This window comes from Lepidochelys kempii, chromosome 18, assembly GCF_965140265.1.
Source record: "Lepidochelys kempii isolate rLepKem1 chromosome 18, rLepKem1.hap2, whole genome shotgun sequence".
NCBI lineage: Eukaryota > Metazoa > Chordata > Testudines > Cheloniidae > Lepidochelys > Lepidochelys kempii.
The window spans coordinates 8897877-8918991 of NC_133273.1; the positions used below are offsets into that span (position 1 = coordinate 8897877).

Sequence of the window (21115 nt, forward strand, 5' to 3'; positions counted from 1 at the left end):
CAATTCTGTCCTCACTCCAGTTTTACATCAGAGTAACCCTACTCATTTCAGCGGAGTTAACTCTTGTTTTACGGCAGGGAAAGTGACAGAGAATTGGACCTTCTGTTCCCTTCCTTCCATCGTTTGAGGAACGTTGCAAAAAGCATTGTGATCTGGAAAAAGGCTAATGTAGTGCCAATCTTTAAAAAAGGGAAGAAGGAGGATCCTGGGAACTACAGGCCAGTCAGCCTCACTTCAGTCCCTGGAAAAATCATGGAGCAGGTCCTCAAAGAATCAATCCTGAAGCACTTGCATGAGAGGAAAGTGATCAGGAACAGCCAGCATGGATTCACCAAGGGAAGGTCATGCCTGACTAATCTAATCGCCTTTTATGATGAGATTACTGGTTCTGTGGATGAAGGGAAAGCAGTGGATGTATTGTTTCTTGACTTTAGCAAAGCTTTTGACACGGTCTCCCACAGTATTCTTGTCAGCAAGTTAAGGAAGTATGGGTTGGATGAATGCACTACAAGGTGGGTAGAAAGCTGGCTAGATTGTCGGGCTCAACGGGTAGTGATCAATGGCTCCATATCTAGTTGGCAGCCGGTATCAAGTGGAGTACCCCAAGGGTCGGTCCTGGGGCCAGTTTTGTTCAATATCTTCATAAATGATCTGGAGGATGGTGTGGATTGCACTCTCAGCAAATTTGCGGATGATACTAAACTGGGAGGAGTGGTAGATACGCTGGAGGGGAGGGATAGGATACAGAAGGACCTAGACAAATTGGAGGATTGGGCCAAAAGAAATCTGATGAGGTTCAATAAGGATAAGTGCAGGGTCCTGCACTTAGGATGGAAGAACCCAATGCACAGCTACAGACTAGGGACCGAATGGCTAGGCAGCAGTTCTGCGGAAAAGGACCTAGGGGTGACAGTGGACGAGAAGCTGGATATGAGTCAGCAGTGTGCCCTTGTTGCCAAGAAGGCCAATGGCATTTTGGGATGTATAAGTAGGGGCATAGCGAGCAGATCGAGGGACTTGATCGTTCCCCTCTATTCGACATTGGTGAGGCCTCATCTGGAGTACTGTGTCCAGTTTTGGGCCCCACACTTCAAGAAGGATGTGGATAAATTGGAGAGAGTCCAGCGAAGGGCAACAAAAATGATTAGGGGACTGGAACACGTGAGTTATGAGGAGAGGCTGAGGGAGCTGGGATTGTTTAGCCTGCAGAAGAGAAGAATGAGGGGGGATTTGATAGCTGCTTTCAACTACCTGAAAGGGGGTTCCAAAGAGGATGGCTCTAGACTGTTCTCAATGGTAGCAGATGACAGAACGAGGAGTAATGGTCTCAAGTTGCAGTGGGGGAGGTTTAGATTGGATATTAGGAAAAACTTTTTCACTAAGAGGGTGGTGAAACACTGGAATGCGTTACCTAGGGAGGTGGTAGAATCTCCTTCCTTAGAGGTTTTTAAGGTCAGGCTTGACAAAGCCCTGGCTGGGATGATTTAACTGGGAATTGGTCCTGCTTTGAGCAGGGGGTTGGACTAGATGACCTTCTGGGGTCCCTTCCAACCCTGATATTCTATGATTCTATGATCTGGGGGAGGATAGCTCAGTGGTCTGAGCATTGGCCTACTAAACCCAGGGTTATGAGTTCAATCCTTGAGGGGGCCATTTAGGGATTTGGGGCAAAAATTGGGAATTGGCCCTGCTTTGAGCAGGGGGTTGGACCTCCTGAGGTCCCTTCCAACCCTGATATTCTATGATTCTATGATCTCCCCCCATACGCTCAGGACTTTCCATGTTCATACAGTGCCTTCCAGATCACTTGGTCTCTTGGGTCTTCCTTAAGCTCAGCAGCTGTTGGATGATGGTATTTCCCATGACTTCTACTGGCCAGACCTTTTAATTATATTCCTGACTAATGAAACCTCGTTTCCCTCTCAACTTCAAAGGTGACCATGCTGCATAGCTATGGGCATATATGCTGAAGGCCTGTATATTTCCATTAGCTTGGCCCCATGGTGGCTCCTGTGATATTTAGTGGCTGATGAAACCCTCAATAGCATTTTCTGGCAGTTCTGGTGGATGTTCTGCTCTCTCTCCTTCTTCCTGTGATGGTCCAGAAAGCATGACAGTTCCCTACCTGGAAAGGGCCTAGGGAGCTACAGAAAGCCTGGCATTGAGCCTCTGAGACTCCAAGGAAAATTGGAACCAAGAGCCCCATCTGCTACTAAATCAAAGGGGGCTCTTGGTTCAGACAGAACAGCAGCCCTGGAGAGTCAGGACCGACACTGAATCAGGCACACCAGCTGACCAGGCAGGGAAGCTGGAACATCCATCTACTCTGGGAAGCCAGCAAAGATGCTGAGACAAGATGCTCACTGGTCATCAGAGAGTCAGGACAGTCACTGAATAGGGCCCCCGAGCTTACTAGTTACACCTTAGAATCTCTCTTGGCTCTGCTTAACACCCAGCACTTAGGGATCCCCCCAGCTTACTAGTTACACCTTAGAATCTCTCTTGGCTCTGCTTAACACCCAGCACTTAGGGATTGTTATAGTTAAAACAAGTTTATTTAACGAAGAACAGTAATTGCCAGCAGAAATACTGGAAAGCAAGGGTTATAAAATAAAGTAATCACCTACATTCTCGAACCGAGACTTACTTCACTGTACAACCTCACGTCTAATAAAAGTTAGCTTACCCCAAAGTCTTTCCTGCCACGCCTGGCTGTGATCCTTTCTTCACGAGGCAAACACACCACCAGCTTACTTGCTAGGTGAAGGATGCAGACTCAGTCCCTGCCCCTACAGTTACAGTCCAAAAATCCATCGTCATCTCTTGCAAACGGGAACCGGACCCCCTCCTGCTGGCTTATTTCTTCCTGTAAATTCCCTCTCTTGAAGATTTCACAGGGCCTTCGTTGGCCTTTGGCTCAGACTGTAAATGGGCATCCATTGTAAACCCTGGTTTCAGAGTAGCAGCCGTGTTAGTCTGTATTCGCAAAAAGAAAGGGAGGACTTGTGGCACCTTAGAGACTAACCAATTTATTTGAGCATGAGCTTTCGTGAGCTACAGCACGCATCCGATGAAGTGAGCTGTAGCTCACGAAAGCTCATGCTCAAATAAATTGGTTAGTCTCTAAGGTGCCACAAGTCCTCCTGTTCTTATTGTAAACCCTACAATTTATATGTAGCTAGACAGATAGATAAACATCTCTTGCCTGAAAGAAACCTGTTCATACCCTTCAGGGGCCAAGCCACCAGTCGCAGAACTTGTGAACGTAATTTTCAGTATATAAACCTACCTCCTTACATGTTATCCAGCCTTGCAGTTATGATGATGAAACACTGGAATGCGTTACCTAGAGAGGTGGTAGAATCTCCTTCCTTGGAGGTTTTTAAGGTCAGGCTTGACAAAGCCCTGGCTGGGATGATTTAACTGGGAATTGGTCCTGCTTCGAGCAGGGGGTTGGACTAGATGACCTTGAGGGGTCCCTTCCAACCCTGATATTCTATGATTCTATGATTCTATGATGAACAGTATGACACAGGCTTTGGTTAACTAATATGAAAATACCAGACCCAGGGAATCTCGGTAACCCTTATGCATCCCTATGCCCTCTGGCAGTTGGCCCTAAGAGGTCCCTGGCTCACAAGAACCATGTCCTGATATTTTGCAGTTGGTGAACCTCTCTGTGGCTTTTATCATTTTCAGGGTCTTTGGGTGAGTGGTGGAGCATACAGGTTGGTGCACTTCCCTTCCGTCTTTGCAGATCTAAATCCAAATAATGACTTACAGAACAATCAATAAGGAGTTTCTTGGTCTTGCATTGCTTTGTGCTTGTCTAAATCACCAGAACTGTTACACAGTTTGGTGTGACTAGCAGTATGTGCTCAGAAGTGGCCCAGGACATGAACAGCTAAGAGTATTGATACAATAAAAGAAAAAACAGCTCTGTCATGTTGGATCTACAGATCAAGAATGTTCCTGTTCTGAGGCTCCCCCACCAGGCTCTGAAGCCATTAACTAGGACCCCAAACCTGCGGATTCCCCTGTGGGGTTGAGTTCAGTGGGATTTCATAGGGCAATGGGACATTGATTTCAGCAGGACTCCTCGTGGACATAAGATCAAATTGTAGGATTCTCACCAGGACTGTGCTGACTTGCAGAGAATGAGCCGGGGAGTGAGCCTACAGAAATCGACTCTGTGGTCTTTTTTAGAAACACTTGTGGGGTCACTGTGGGGAGGAGGGAACAAATGCTGGCCAAACAGAGCAGGGTTGGGATTAGCTTCCGTGATGCACAGCGAGCAGCTGTAATAGCTGGCAGCGGTAACAGAAACAACATTTGGCAGCATCTCTCTAAGGGTCGGCTCAACCGAAAATACAAATTTCTTAACCTAGATTTAGTTCTTTGTCATTTAGATAAAACGACCCCCTCCCACCGCACATGTAAAATCTCCTTCTTAATTTCCCAGTAATCTAGATCTCCTCCTGCACTACATGCGCCGTAATAATCCTGCTCCTCCTCTCTCTCCTTGCTGGACTCTCTGTCCCGAAAGCCACTGAGTTACATGGCTGCTAAGCCTTCCCTTGTGCTCCTCTGCCCCATAATCCTGCACTCAAGTATCTGGCTAGCTCTTAACCCCTCCCCCTCCCTTTTTTAGCCACTCACGGGTGCCTTGTGCACAACCAAATGGGATCCTCCGACCCTGGCTTTTGCGACAGTTTACTGACCGTGCAAGCAAATAAATGTCTCCCTGGCCCTGTTGCTTGAGGGACGTGATCAACAAAAGGTGCCAGCACGAGAAGGCTCCTTTCCCTCCTCCACTTTGGCTTCCTTCTCTGCCTGCTCAGGGATCTACCCAAAGCTCCTCCATTTACTGGCCTATTGTATCGTGTCCGTAGAAGCTGGAACATCCCTTCCTCTCTTCTCAGTGTGCTTTCCCTGGAAGCCAGGCAGCTTAAGGGCTTGTAGGAAGTGGTGCTGCAGGAAGCAGAATGTACTTGGAGGTTCCTTGCTGTTGGGAGTCGAAGATCAAGCAGATTTCTGGCCCAATGATTTTATATTCCAAAGGCGGAAGGAGGTGTGTGGGAGAGAGATTGGACCAGAACGCGGGGAGTCAGGGTGGGATTTATCCGTCTACTCTGGGGTATTTCTGGAGCGCTTATATACCCTGGTGATGTGTGTTGTAGAAATACCTTTGGGAGGTAAATAGAGCCTGCCTTGAATCCCGGTTGGACAGTATTCTGGTCCCATTACTCTTGTCCGGGCCCTCAACATCTCAATCAAGCCTTAAAGAAACTGACCCAGAGTCAAATTTTCAAAGCTGTGCGTGCAACGCCCTCTATATGTGCTCCTCCTTGGAAAGCGAACAGACCCGCTCATTTTCTCAGTGCAAGTTAGGCGGCCACTTTGGAAAACTGGAAGATGACTCCTGAGCAGCTGCAGGCATGTGGGGCCAACAGCTGAGAGGGAGGAACCGATGCACTTGGACAAAGGACAGTGGTCCTGGGAGAAGTGGGAGCTGGGGCTGCTCCTCGCGCTGGACTGGAGCCTCAAGCAGCTCAGTGGAAGAAGGAGTTTGTGAGTGTCTAAAACCTGTGATGGGTCCAAATCTCCTTCAGGGAAGTTTGGTCCCAGATCCAGGTCCGAACTCAGCTGCTGGCCTATTCCTCCGTAACGAGCGGACCTGAAAGCTCAGGTCTGAGTGCTCTCGATTCAGACTTCATGGCTCCGCCTCATCTCTAGCTAAACCAGAAGAATTGTTAATCAGCACGTTGGGGCTTCCTCGTTGTTTGCTGGAAAGTTCATAAACTTAGCCCTTTAAATTAGCTAAATCCCTGTGGTGCTTAAGTCTCGAAGCCCTCCAGTGAACTGTGCATTACCATCCCCGTTTGACAGATAGGGACAGTGAGCCAGGGTGAGTGACTTGCCCATCGCCACCTGGCAGAGTGGGGATTAGGACTCAGAATTATGCAGCTTCTTGCTCTGCTTTCAGTTCACTTAACCAGGCTGAAGTGAAAGCTTTGCTCCAAAGGGAGCGGAGTCCGCCTCGTCGGAGCTGCTGTTCCTACCATTTTCTTTTCTTTTTTTAAAAGAAAAGCTGCTATTGCTCACAGATGAATGCGGAAATCATGCCCGAAGCATCCAGAGCCAGATCTCAGGACCAACTGTTTGGCACAGGACCTGAGGGAGGGGGACTCCCACCTTTATTCTCCTCCTTCCCTAGCCCAGTTCGGTCCTCGGCACAATTTAGAGTATCCACGAGGCTGCTCTAACTTTCTCCTGACTGCAGTGGTCTCTAAGGCTACACCCCTTCCCGCCTTCCCTTGGCCTAGTCCCTGACACGGGGGCCAGAAAAGGGTGATGGAGAGCTGGCTACCTGGGGATTGCTAGGAAGCTGGTTAAGCCAGTATTGTGGCCCCTTTTTGCCATTGTAGGGGCACAAAAGGGTTGTATCTGGCCCCTAATTTTCCCCTGAACCTGTATCTTGTTACCCATATAAGAAATGGAGGGAAGGGCGTCGGGGGGAGCTTCCTATCTTTCCATTGGCCAGGTTTCCAAACCACGAGGCAGTCATTTTCTCAGCTCCACCATCTGTACTTGTGATGTATCTCAATGATATAAACATCTAGGACAACAGGAAGGTGAAAGGGCACAATTCTTACCATTAAAAAAAAAATCCCCAGAGAGATGGGCCCCCAGAGGCTGCACGTTGCCATGGAGACCTCTTCCCGGCACTGACTGCCCCAGCGGGCGGAAGCGGTGTTCAGACAATAAACCCCCCTTGATAGATGATATATATTTCAGCTGCACTTATCAGTGGTGGCCAGAGATGGCAGGGGGGCTGGATGGCCCCCTGGCTGCGTCAGCGCGATAAAGAACAAAGGGAGCTCGCAGCCTCTGGACGCAGTCATTAAAGGGCCTTTCCACGGGCAGTAGCCAAAGTCGCAGGGATATGGGTGAGAGCGACATAGGGCAAAGGATAGACCCAGCTTGCACTTGGCCCTCTTCACCCCGTCCCCGCTTGACTGGGCCCTGCTTAAAGTGCCAGCACGTGCAACCCTGGTTCCCAGTCAGTTCTTCCTTGCACTGAGCACAATACCAGGGGGTGCAAAGCTGCCTGGGGCTCCCACGTCCTGTATTCTGGGGCTGGTGTGGCCTGAGAGGTAGATTAAAGCCTCCTCGGCACTGCTCTAGCTTATCTTCTGCTTCCCATGGCACCCCTGCGGGCTGCGGAAAGCCGAGAAAATCCACCACCCAAGGTGTTCCAGCCAGGCCCCATTCCTACCAGGTGTCCCTTTCATGAGCAGAGCCAGCACCGACAGCTGTACAGTGACGGGAGAGCTCCCTACATAGGGCGTTCTCTCTCTCAGGACCTGTTTCCGGACCCCTTTACACCACTAGGCTGAAGTAGCCTTAGCAGAATAGAGGAACAAATCAGCGCTGAAGTCTCTGTAACAGCTGGGAGACAGCGTTCTGTTACTTCAAATAGACCCCCCCACACACCTTGCTCCTGGATGGATGCTCGCCAGGAGAAATGCGTTGCTTTCCAGGTTTGGGTACAAACTTCAGGCCTGATTTTGCCCGACGGTCAAACCTTTTGGTGAGCCAGCCCATGCATAGGGTTCCAGTGAGCCAACCCCACCCACGGTACTGCTTTGGGTAGAAACAGAGACAAGCCCAAGTTGGTTAGGGTGATGGTTAGACTAATGGAGACTTCAACTTTGTGAGCTGGGTTTTGGGCCCGGTCCCTTACTTGGCTTTGAGGCTGTTTCCCCAGAGTTTATTTAGAGTATTCGGCGATCTATCAGCTGCTCTCTGGGCTGATGCCCCAGGGCGTGAACCTATGTCTTCCAGAACTATCCGCATGAATCTCTACAAATTGAGCTAAAGAACCAGGCTGGCCACCTGAGAGCTGTAACAGACTCAAATCCTCTGTGGATTGGGCACAATGGGGGCTCTGTAACTCGCACTGACCACTGATTTAGATACGCACCTAGGAAATCCATCTCTGCCTAGGGCCTCAGGGGTTTACACGAGACTTTAGTGGTGCACAGACTTTGGATGTAAATCAGTGCACAGGCCTCCTGTAGGGTCTCTGAATTGGGGGGCATCTTACCCTTAGAGAGCTTGGATTGCTGCATTGAAATGAAAATCTCAGGTACTTAGCCTTTCAGATCTACAGTGCTTTCCACTCTTCTTCGCTGCTTTTTCCATGCCCTGTAGCGTACATGTGGGTGAGACAATGAATAATCCTCCAGCATCGGCTCAGCTTTCACTTTTTCCGCCTTGCCTCGCATTCGGCCCATGGGTGGTTGGCTCTGTACATGTGCTGTACAGTGGACCTGACCTCTGACTGAGCAGCTCTGGGTGAAAGCTGCGTCTGGCTCCCTGGAGTGACGCTTCTGGTGCACGGTGTCAGCAGAAAACGCCCTCCTCTGCTGGATTTCCTGAGGCTGGCGCTTCGCTTGTGTCCTGCGAATTATGCCATCTTCTGTGCTGCGGGACGGTCTGTTGCCAGGCAGATCAGCCAGGGATGTACACGACGACTTCTCATCACCGCTTGCCTTCGGGCTGAGCAGCCGTTACCCAGGCTTTAAAAGGGAACGATGCAAAACAAACCTTCCTCTGAAAAGTAAAACCACCACGCTGAACCGAGCAAAGTGCGTGAACAACACGAACCGTGGGGGAGAGAGTGGGAGCCCATGCAGCTCCAGGGAAGGGCCTTTCTCTGGTTCAAAATGATATGCGGCAATACACAAGAGCGTGTTGCACCTTCAAAACACTTGGCAGGCATGAAGGGGCCATTTAAGCCGAAGTCCCCTCCCCTGCTGGTCTGAGAGGAGAGTTTGGCTTAGAAGTCGATGGCACGGTGTGGCTCATAAGTAACTAGATGGGGGGGGGGGTGAGAGAGAGCGCACACGTCGGCACAGCTGTATGGGGGCGAGCAACATCTGTTGCAGGGGACGTGCTTTTGAGTGCACCTGTCGCCCTGAGCATGTTCAGAGGGGCCGTTTCCTGTGTGAGCGGGTGGCTGTGCCATTCGTTGGGCCCCTCCAGTGCACAGGATCGCGCCCGCTTCCTAAGCACGCCTGGCACATTGGACATTGCTGGCAGCATTCGGCTCCCAGCTGCAGTGGATGCGCTCAAGGTTTTTGTTTCCTGGAGCCCGTTTCCTGCTGGCTCACACTCACAGGAGGAGCATGGAGCATGTTAACGGGGCCTGTGGGGGTGCAGCAGAGATGCCATCCTGGTGCAATAGACCTATTGGAGAAATGAACTATCTGGCTGGGCCTGCGGTCACTTCATCCAGCGTAGATGACGGCCATGCCACTGGGACTCATTTGCTAGCATCGGGCATCTTAGTGTCTGCAAATTTCCCCTGCAGCAAAGCAAGCTCCATTTTTACCTGGCCTGGCCTCTGTGAAGCTGTGTTGATCAGTGCAGTGGGGACAGTCTATTGGGTTATGTACCTGCGCTTCCCTGGTAGATGGGGAAGTAGGCCTTCACCGTCCTTGTCTCTTTGTCTCCAATGCAGGCATGAAATCTGAGACCTACCAACAGCCGTGCCCCATCCTCCCTCCCAAGAGGGGGCTATCAGCCCCCTTTAATACAGGACCCATCCAGCACTGATTGGCCTGCAGGGAACTGCTTCTTTGCAGCAGCAGCGTCTCTGCAGGAGGCTGCTGACATCTTTGGCGCTTTTGAATATTTTGCTTATTGCAGACAAGCACCTTGTCAAGTGGGAATAAAGCAGCGTTTGGAAGAAATTGCAGTCCATGAGGATGTGGCGCAGCTTTCTCCAGCGTCCGCATTCAGCGGTGTTTAGACGGTGCTCATCGCCATAGGATCGGATATGTTGTCCCACTCTGCCAGAGCCTGAATGGGGGAAGAAATCCAGAATATGCACTACTGAACACCCAGAATAAGGAAAGCTAGTCAGTTACTGCCACAGGTTATGTAGCATTAATTTGTTAAGGAGACAGGTTCTAAGCTTGTGGTTAGAGCAAGGGAACTGGCAATCGGGACTCCTGGGTTTTATGCACAGCTCCCTCCCAGATTCAGCAGATGCCAGCAGATGAGTCAACTCCTTCTGCTGGTTTCCCTACCTGTAATATGGAGTTAACTGTGCTGTTACATGCCTCACGGCAATGTGGTTATGTTCTCCGTGCCAGGAATGCCTCTTTATGGAGGGAGCATTGTCCAGTGGGCAGAGCAGGATGCCTCGGCTCTATTCCTGAGGTTATCATAGACTCTCTGTGTAACCTTAGGGCACGATTTTGCGAATGCTTCCAGCTCATTGTGGGTGTCTCAGCTCCTTGGCTGTCAAAGTGGAGCCCCCCGGGGGTCTGACTGTCATAGCTGAGATTGACCATCATTTGGAGATGAGGATGTTCAGCACCTCTGAAAATCAGCCTCAGCTTCCAGTTGGGCATCCACTATTGAGGGTCCCAAAATTAACTGACAGGTTACAAAATGTCGCCTTACTATCTTTGTGCCTCAGTTTCCCCATCCGTAAAAATGGGAATCCTCTCTGCTTACCAGAGGCTGCTGTGGGGCTGCATTACTGAATGCTTGCTAAGGGCTCTGAGATCCTCCTGTGGTTCTGCAGCTCTGGGTGCAAGTAGTTTATTATGACAGAAGTGAGATAAGAATAAGTTGTTGGGGAAGGGAGGGAGATTTGGCTCTAAACTGAGGGATGGCTCAAGTTAGGAAGAGTCAAGGGGGTGGATCATGTATAAACCTGAACCACAGTGGGGTCCACCCTCGCACATTTCATCAATCCCTGCAGGACACAGAAAGGGGTGGAACCCAGCAGTGCACAGAACAGTAGTGTAGGGCGGGAAGTGAAGGTGAACGCCAGCCTCGCTGCAGACCACATGCACCTGGGTGAACCTCCATCGGCTTCAGCAGAGCCTCACCCACATACGGTGAGTCTGACAGTGACCCACTGCGGGGGGACCTTAGACAGGGATGATTCACCCCATGAGGAATGGGGCCAGGACACTGGAGTTACCGCCTTAGCTCTGGCAGAAATCTAGTTGGATCTTCAATTGCCACGAGTGGCCTGTAACTTGGATATGCGTCATCCCCAAAAGCAAGGGGATATCGTTCCATTAGCGGTGGCATGAATATCCTTCCTGGTAACGGATGGCCAGGGGAAATCGCACACTTGACAGCTCTTCCCTTTCCTAGCAACCCTGCCAAAGCTACTGCCCCCTACAGGCAGCGACAGCTCCCTGTGGCATGGGGAAGAGAGACCGTGCCAGCTACACGCGCTCCTCCTCTGCTGTACTCCCTCCTTTCAGCCTTGCACAAAGTCACCCCAGTACCCTCTTCTTCGCTGTTCTCTCTCAGGGGCGTGCAGGGAAAAACAGCGTGTCTTTGCCAGGCCCGTAGAGATGAGAAACGGAGCTGCAGTCACAAGACAAACTTCCAGGGCTTGGAGTCCGCTGATGCAGTGTTTGTTCTGCCAGAGCTGAGTGGCAGGAAGCATCTTGCTTTCCATTGTGATCCCAAGGGCCAGCTCATCTTCCAGCAGCCAGTGGGGCGGGAGGGGGTTATTTTCCATGCTGTGATCTCCTTGTGACGGGTTTCTCATCTAAGTGAAAGTGAGTGAGGATGCTGCCAATGCAGAGTTTAGGAATAGCGGGCACAGGGCAAGCTTCCCTACATGTCCATGCACCTTAATCCCTACGGGTCCACATTCAGTCTTCTGGCCCCTTGTTAGGGCCACTGCATTTGGATCTCCTGCCCCTCACCCTAGAATCATGCATCACTCCATCTCTTCATCTCAGGCTGACCTGCAGCTCCCCCTGCTGGTCTGTCTCCAGCCAATAGGAGCTGTGCCTCCCATTCAGGCCCCCTGAAAATGCCTATTCTTTTCCCTCTGAGCTTTGGGCGAATAAATATATATAGCCACTGAGCCATGGCTGGATCTGGAGAATCCTTCTCATTCCAGGGTGCAATGAGCGATGCACAGGTGGGTGAAACTGGATGGGGATTTTTTTTGTTGTGCGTAGAAAGGCCCTAGGACCAGCTGCCCAAACACGATAACGTCCCTCTTCTTCGATCTGGTCCCTGTGTTGCCCACTGCACCTTAGCCAGCCCAGGTTTTGGTGGGCATGTGTTCATCTCTCCGGGTACTTGAGTGGCCTCCGTTCATCACCAGAGTATCTGAGCACCTCACACTCATGAATGTTTATTAGCTGTGCCTGGTGAGCTAAAGGAAGTGGCTGAACTGAAGTAGTGAAGTGCTTCTCTACGTGGGCACACTCAGGAACATGAATCCAAATTAAAAGTGGATTAGCTGAACTGTATTAAACCCCTGAATTCACTTTGGTGAATTAAACTAAACCAGATTAAGAGCACCTAAATTCTGAATGAGAGCATCCACATGTGGTTTAATGTGCCTGAACTAATCCTTTTTAAATTCACACCTTCAGCTAATTCAGATTAACTTTCCTGAGTGTCCCCATGTAGCCAAACTCCACTGATTTGCCCCAGAGCGCACACACCACCTGTGTTTGACCCAAGCATTGAACACAGATTTCCTGATCTTAATCCAGAGTCCTAACCATTAGGCAACCCTTCCTTTCATTCAGGAACCTTTTGCAGCTTCATCAAAGCGCTGCATGCAGCAGGAGCTGAGCGTGAGATAGGTTAGTGGCATCCCTGCAAGCTAGCCTGTAATGAGTCTTGAAAGAGACAAAGCCGTCAAGCTGTTAGCTGGCTCAGGATCCCGGCTGGCTCAGGAGTCTGCAAGAGACCTTATTAGTGTGGTCACTGGCATGCCATAGCAAGTTACGGGGATGGAGAAATTACTTTTCACAGCACTGAGAAACCAGCGGGAAAAAAATAACCCAACCAATTCTCTCCAGACGTGTATCAATAGAGAGGAATCCAGGCAGCTGGGAGCAATGAGTTTTTATGCACAGCCGGGGTTCTGACGACAATCTGGTAATCCAACAGCAGGCTGCAGAGTTCAGCTGCGGTCATATCACAGGCACGGTTCCTTGGCCACGAGTTCTTTGCTGCGGGCCGTGCTTGCCAACCGGCCCTCTTTTTGCCTTAAAGAAATACAGGCTTTGGGTTCTGGGTTTGTACAGCGCCTAGTGCAATGAAGTCCCGGCCCATGACTGAGGCTCCTAGGGGCTACCATGCCACAGATAAATAACAATAGTAACAATGGTCAAGGTGGAAAAAACAAGTCACAGGGTTAAAGCATCCCTGGGCAGAGCTGGCTGGGTGCAGGCATGATGCCCTCTTGAGCGGTGGTGTCCTAGCAGGGTTTCCACAACTCCAGGGGCTCTGACATCTGGTCCCAGTGGGAGCTGCTAGGTGCTGAGAGTCTGGCCCTAGACGGGTAGATAACGATCATGTATACGCCAGCGGTGTCTAGAGGGCCCAGCTGAGAACAGGCCCCATTGTGCTAGGTGCTGCACTAGGAGACTCGAATCGCTCATACAGGGGAAAAGCGAGCGACTAGCCCAGAGTCACTCCAAAGGGCAGTGGGAGAGCTGGGCTGAAAACCTAGATTAGCAGCTTATGCCTCCCGTGCCATATCCACTGGACCATGCTGCCGCCTCGTGAGCCAGCCCTTATTTCGGTGTCTCCGTGGGAGCAGGGCTCAGGGAACAACCCTAGGAGTGTAGGACTGGAAGGGACCTCCTGTCCCCCTTTCATCCTGTCCAGTCCCGGCTATCACAGGCAACCCATCAGCTAATCCCTTTTGTCAATTGAATTTGTAAATTCAAGCTCCGTCTTCAAACTAGTTGTGTTCTTTGCCTCTACTCCTCCTCTGGGGCTGTTCCAGAATCTCCAGCCTCTGATGGTTAGAAACCTTCTTCTGATTTCCAGGCTAAGTCGATTCAAGGCCAGTTTAACCCCATTTGTTTTGTGCTGACCCTGTCCTTAGAGTTCAGCTGCTCTGCCATGCAATTGTTTAGAATCCATTTCGCTTTCAGCATGAGAGCACAGCTGCTGGGTAATCACTGAATCCAGTACCAGGAAAGCCTGTTTGGACTGAATGTTATTTCAAAGAACCAGAGGAAACATTTCTCATCACTCTAGGCCTAATAAAGCTTCCCAATGAGCCCAGAATTTGGGGCTTCCCTTTCCTTTCCTTCTTAGCCACTACAAAATCAAGTCATTGTGGAACCTAGTGGCACACGCTTGCTTTGGATGCATGAAGCAGCCACGTAGATATCCACCCCGTGCACACACATTTGTGTTTTAAATGCACACGGGAACTCGTGTGCAAAACTGTGAGTTTTGAGGCTGTGTGTAAAGAGTAGCCTGCTCTATATGCTCGGATGTTCACACGTGGAACTTGTGGGTGAGTGTGCGTTAGCGGTCCCCGCTCTGTGCTGATCCACAGGGGAGAGGAGGTGTTTCAGCTGCCAGCTGTACAGACCTGGCACTTTGTCCAAGCTATAGCCCCTCGTGTTCAGGAGGTTCCTGGTTCAGTCCTCTGTGGGTGGGCCAAGAAGTTTTCCACGTGTCTTCTGTGTGTTGGAGAGTACCCCCCTACCCCAAAGCATCACTTATGTCCTGCTTCATCTTCTTTTAATGGGCTTACCTGTGGAATAGTTTGATTTTGTGGTACCTGCACTTACCGCCAACAGATCTTTCTGGCAGAAAATTCCCAACCAGCTCTACCTCATTCCTCCCAATAGCGTCCAAAGTGATGCCCAGACCCCTGTGCCAGCCCTCTGCCCTGGGTGAATTTCTCCCTGGGGCACATCCTCTGTATCTCCACGTGCTTTATGCTTAGCTGTGCACTCTTGTATATGGATACTGTGTCCATGCGTGCATCCACTCTGTGTGTGTGTCCCATGGGCCTGTGCCCTCTGTCTATCTGGGCTGAGTGTGTGTGTGCAGGGTCTATGTGTGGGGAGTGTGAATGCCCTGGTCAAAATTCTGGGAGATTCCTCGGCGTCAACAGAACATTGTAGGGTTGGGTCTATTGCTAGAGAATCCTACAGTGGTTTTTAACACGGATGGTTGTTTGTACTAAGGGTGTGCATGTGTGGTGTGTGTGTGTGTGTGTGCGCGCACGTACACGCATAGACCTGGGTTGTACTCTGTGTGTACCGAATGTGCATCCGACGAAGTGAGCTGTAGCTCACGAAAGCTGATGCTCAAATAGATTGGTTAGTCTCTAAGGTGCCACAAGTCCTCCTGTTCTTCAAGCACAGTGTGTTCTCTGTGGTGTCTCTGGGGTACATGTGCCATTCTCTGCATGCATGTGCTTCCTGTGTGACCAGGAAGGTGCGGAGCTCTGGAAACCTGTCCTGTATGGACGGCTCCATGCCTGTATCCATGCCTTGGCGGGGGTGTTCTCGGGGCGGGGGGGGCGTGTGTGTGTGTGAATGTTCTGTGCTGAGTGTATGACTGTACTTTGCTCTGTGTGCTTATACTGTGTGTGTGTGTGTGTGTGTGAATGTACTGTGTTCTCTCTCTGTGTGTGTGCGTGTGTGTGTGTGTGAATGTACTGTTCTCTGCATGTGTATGCATGAGTGAAGGAAGGTACTATGCTCTGTGTGTGTGTGCCTGTGAATGTGCTCTGTGTGTGTGAATGTTCTGTGTTCTCTGTGAGTGTGTGTGCGTGCCTGTGTGAATATACTGTGTGTGAATGTACTGTGTTCTCTCTGTGTGTGTGCGAATGTACTGTGTTCTCTCTGAGTGTGTGTGTGCGTGTGTGTGTGAATGTACTGTGTTCTCTCTGAGTGTGTGTGTGAATGTACTGTGTTCTCTGTGTGTGTGTGTGCGCGCGTGTGTGTGAATGTACTCTGTGTGTGTGTGAATGTTCTGTGTGTGTGAATGTACTGTGTTCTCTGTGAGTGTGTGTGCGTGCCTGTGTGAATATACTGTGTGTGAATGTACTGTGTTCTGTGTGTGTGTGTGTGTGAATGTTCTGTGTTCTCTGTGAGTGTGCGTGTGTGTGTGTGAATGTACTGTGTTCTCTGCGTGTGTGTGTGCGTGTGTGTGAATGTACTGTGTTCTCTGTGTGTGTGTGCGCGCGCGTGTGTGAATGTACTCTGTGTGTGTGTGAATGTTCTGTGTTCTCTGTGAGTGTGTGTGCGTGCCTGTGTGAATATACTGTGTGTGAATGTTGTGTGTGTGTGTGAATGTACTGTGTTCTCTGTGTGTGTGTGTGTGTGCGCGAATGTACTGTGTTCTCTCTGTGTGTGTGCGAATGTACTGTGTTCTCTGAGTGTGTGTGTGCGTGTGTGTGTGAATGTACTGTGTTCTCTCTGAGTGTGTGTGTGAATGTACTGTGTTCTCTGTGTGTGTGTGTGCACGCGTGTGTGTGAATGTACTCTGTGTGTGTGTGAATGTTGTGTGTGTGAATGTACTGTGTTCTCTGTGAGTGTGTGTGCGTGCCTGTGTGAATATACTGTGTGTGAATGTTCTGTGTGTGTGTGTGAATGTACTGTGTTCTCTGTGTGTGTGTGTGCGCGCGTGTGTGTGAATGTACTCTGTGTGTGTGTGTGAATGTTCTGTGTGTGTGAATGTACTGTGTTCTCTGTGAGTGTGTGTGCGTGCCTGTGTGAATATACTGTGTGTGAATGTTCTGTGTGTGTGTGTGAATGTACTGTGTTCTCTGTGTGTGTGTGTGTGCGCACGTGTGTGAATGTACTCTGTGTGTGTGTGTGAATGTACTGTGTTCTCTCTGAGTGTGTGTGTGTGTGTGTGAATGTACTGTGTTCTCTGTGTGTGTGCAGACATACACATTACTCTGCGTGTGCATTCTGAAGGCAATTTTCCATACACTTAGTAAAACACTGCACGTAGTTTTAAATGACCCATCACAATATTATAAAACGGGAAGCGTGTTCTGTTTTTACCATAGTGCAGTCCCCTCTGTTTCAGTACAACTACGCCAAACTCCCAGCACACTATGGGACAGCTTTCCTTCTGCATATGAAAAGCCCAGGGTCCTTGGCAGTACTGCCCCCCCCCAGTCCCCCAACATCTGGAAGAGTCCTCTTCTCTCCGCATGCCCTATAGAGCAGTGGGGACTGAAGCAGAGAGCTCATGGATTAATTAAACTGCAACATTGACACCGGTGCTGCTCTTTAGCTGCCTCTGACATCGGGCTTGTCAAACTGGTCTGTGTCGGGGCAAGGCAGCCCTACTCCAGTGAGTGAAAAGAAGCCATTGGACAGGACAAGAGAGGGTTGATGCATCGCACGTGCCATCTGCACTCCTTCCGGCAGCCTGATAGACTGTGACAAACTGAGTTCCTGCAGGGGGGTTGTCTGCCACAGCCCATTAAGAGAATAAGACCTTCAAATCCTGCCTGGCTCCTTCCAAAATGTCTCAAGGCGAGAAGGGATGGCGGGGAAGGTCACGCCAAGGGGGACACGGAGCCATTCCCAGCCTTCTTGGGGCACTGCTGGGATCCCTTTCCCCCAATCCCAGAAAAGAGTGCCCTTGGGATTGAGGAGCAAAGCGGGGGAGGTGCTGGCACCAGGGGGCTCTTGGCTACAGGGGGAGTCACAGGCTGCCTTCCCGCTGTCGCGGTCCCTGTATGCCATGGTGGGCTCAGCAACCCCGCCACCCGGTCCGCAAGCAGCTTTGAGGTGCCAGGACAATGTCTGACCATGTGGGGTTGAGCTCGGAGTGAGGGCAGCATCGTGCGCCCAGGTCGATAAACTAAAAATCGGGACAGTCCCGATTTTATCAGGACGTCTGGTCGCCCTCGGCGGCACTAAGGTCTGCTTGTTCACCATCTTCTTTGATTCAATCCATCCACCGCTTCCTTGGCTTTCCTAGGGGTCTCTTCCCTACTTCCCTGTCCTGCCATGTCCTTCTCCAGGTCCCCTTCATTCATCCTCTGTAGGTGTCCGAACCAGGAAGGTCATGGACTTTGACTTCTATCCTAATGCTTCCATTTCAAAATCTCTCTCTTCGTATAACTCATCTTGAGGACCAGTAGGCATGGGACCTGACATCTCTTTATTGCACCATCTGGCACTGCGGGGCACACCATTGCTCTGTGTGGGTGGGCTTTCAGTCTCGGTGGCCTACGCTTGTCAAACACCTACCCCGAGATGTTATTCCAGCACTTCCCAGCCTGGACTGCATCTCAAGTTCAAGCTCGCCTTCTTCTGTGCCCAGCTGCCAAAGTACTTGAACTGGTCAGGCTGCTATAATCTCACTCCATTGATCTCTATGGCCATTTTCCCTGTGGCACCTCGACTTACCCACATGATCTGTCGTCGTCATTTTCATTTTCATCCTGCGCCTGCTTGGCTGGTGTCATAAATATCAAGGGAAGGGTAAATCCCTTTAAAATCCCTCCTGGCCAGAGGAAAAATCCTTTCACCTGTAAAGGGTTAAGAAGCTAGGATAACCTCGTTGGCACCTGACCAAAATGACCAATGAGGAGACAAGATACTTTCAAAAGCTGGGAGGAGGGAGAAAAACAAAGGGTCTGTGTCTGTCTGTGTGGTGCTTTTGCCGGGGACAGAACAGGAATGGAGTCTTAGCATTTAGTAAGTAATCTAGCTGGATATGCGTTAGATTATGATTTCTTTAAATGGCTGAGAAATTAAGCTGTGCTGAAAGGAATGGATATTCCTGTCTTTGTGTCTTTTTGTAACTTAAGGTTTTGCCTAGAGGGATTCTCTATGTTTTGAATCTAATTACTCTGTAAGGTATTTACCATCCTGATTTTACAGAGGTGATTCTTTTTACTTCTATTAAAATTCTCCTTTTCAGAAACTGAATGTTTTTTCATTGTTCTTAAGATCCAAGGGTTTGGGTCTGTGGTCACCTATGCAAATTGGTGAGGATTTTTACCAAACCTTCCCCAGGAAGTGGGGTGCAAGGGTTGGGAGGATTTTGGGGGGAAAGACATTTCCAAACAACGCTTTCCTAATAAAAAATAAACCCAGATAAACGTTTGATGGTGGCAATGGAAGTCCAAGGGCAAAGGATAAAATAGTTTGTACCTTGGGGAAGTTTTAACCTAAGCTGGTAAAAGTAAGCTTAGGAGGTTTTCATGCAGGAGGTAAGCTTAGGAGGTTTTCATGTACCCTAGAGTTCAGAGTGGGGAAGGAACCTTGACAGCTGGTCATACCACTGCTTTGCTGTTGTGTCTAGGCCTTCCTTTGAGGATGCCCTGATTGCTGTGTCATCTGCATGTAGCAGCCTCTCTTCTTTTCCCATAGGGACGCAGTTCATCAACATGATAAACAGCAATGGACTGAGGGCCAGCCCTCGATGCAATCCAACTTTCACTGCAAGGAGGCTTGTCGTTCCAAAGTGTGGTTGGATCACTGTTTTACATGTTCTATATAGTGCATACACTGGGGTTATTAAATCCTCAGATCCTCCATATTTCTTCATCACTGGGGCAAGCATCCTTCTGTCCACCCGATCGGATGCTGTCCTAGCTCGAAGCTGTCCTGGTCGTGCTCCGGCCGTTTCTCTAACCCTCATCAAATGATCAACACTGGTGTCTGTGGTTCCTTGTCCTTTCCTAAAGCCCGGCTGTTCTTGTTCAAGGAGGGGCTCCACTATTCCCCTAATCCTAGCATCAAATATAGGCCCCGGTATCTTCATCCCATGCCCAACTGGGCATCCAGTCCGGCTCCCATTTCAGTCAATGGGAACATGATCCCTGTCTTCAGTGGGAGGAAGACCAGCCCCTCAACTGCCTGATGTTTAACCAAGCTCCATGCTGTGTTGCAGCCCTGCCCCCCCGTAGCTCCCCCTGCTTGCCCTGCATGGTGGGGAGAGGAGGCCGGGCCTGCTGGCAGTCTTTAGACAGAGCAGGGCGCACTCCCCAGCTCTGTCGGCCCCTCTGCAATGCTGGCAGAGTGCTGATCAGGGCACTCAGCAGGAGCTCTGCCATTGGCTCAGCTGGGGCAGGCTGTGCTGCAAATTGCTTTTCCAGTCCTGAGTATCACAGAGACCGCTCAGGATGCCCACGAACATCTCAGCTCCATTCCCAGCCCTGCCGTGTTGTCCGTCAGGCCACTTGCTGTTCCAGCAAACCCTTCTCCAGGATGCTCGAGCCACCGGTGGGGACTGGCTGGTGGCCTGGAGTTTCTGAGGTTGGAGTAGTAAATACAACTTTAGTTGTGACATTTGCTGTCCCAGCTGTCTCGCCCTGGCCGGATCTGGGGTCCAACTCATCCGTCCCACTGCACTGCTCCATTGACTCATCTGAGCTGCACCCACTTCCACCAGGGCCGAATGTTCACCCTGAGGTCCCCGCTCTCTCTCACCTACTCTCCTTTGGGGGGCCCACCTAGGTTTCAAGAGGAGGCTGTTCCCCTAGTTGTACTGTATCTTCCTAGGTTCCTGCTGGGACAGCTGGAGCTGGTCCTGGTCTGGTGAGAGTTATATAAACCTTGTAGCAAAGACTTTTCTGCCGAGTTATACCAGAGCCACGCCACTGACTTCATTGGACATTGGGGAGCATTTGGCTCTTTGAATCATAAGAGCTTGGTGATATTAATCAGGGATATATGAAGATGTATCAGGTGGCTCCTTTGGGTGTGACTTTTACTACATCCAGTTATTTTATTAACAGGGAGATCTACAGAAGAACGACCCGAATCCCCCCACCCACACTCCTCATCTCACCCCCTGCCAAGATGTGCAACTGGAAATTCACTCCTGGGTCTACGAGGACCAAGGAGAAGTGGAAATGTCCTCCCAGAAAAGTGAGAGAATCGGGAGGTCAAGGGGAACATGTAACTTCAGGAGTGCTCAGCAAAATGTTTCATCCGAAACTTTGGTTCATCTAAAAATGCAGATTCAGGTCGACGGAAATTTGCAAATATGTATCAATTTCGTTGAAATGTTTCAGTCCAAAAAAAAAAAACCCAAAAAAACCCCAACAACTCCCAAAAGAACTTTTTAAAAAAATCAAATTGATCCATTTTGACTTTTTGGAAGTAAAGCGTTTGATTTTTTCTATTTGAAAATTGAAATTGAAACAAAACATTCAGTCTGCCTTAAAACTAAATTCTAAAAAATGTTTTGGTTGCCGCTCCCCGCCCAAAATTAAAAAAAAATCATTGTGTCAACCCAAACCAATTTTTAATTAAAAAATATAAATATATTTTTAACAATTTTTTAAAAAAAGGTTCTGTCAAGG

At 49.9% G+C, this 21115-nt stretch overlaps 1 protein-coding gene across 3 annotated transcripts in view; it reads left to right on the forward strand.

Annotated features, from left to right (window-relative positions):
- IGSF21 (immunoglobin superfamily member 21) overlaps positions 1-21115 on the forward strand; it is a 264828-nt gene that overhangs the window by 117406 nt on the left and 126307 nt on the right. The window contains exon 3 of one of the 3 annotated variants that reach the window (XM_073316766.1): positions 20546-20678. The exons of the other annotated variants lie outside the window; for them this stretch is intronic. Coding sequence (XP_073172867.1) covers positions 20610-20678 — 69 coding nt within the window. The 5' untranslated portion in view covers positions 20546-20609. The remainder of the gene's footprint in view (positions 1-20545; positions 20679-21115) is intronic. 3 annotated transcript variants of the gene reach the window in all.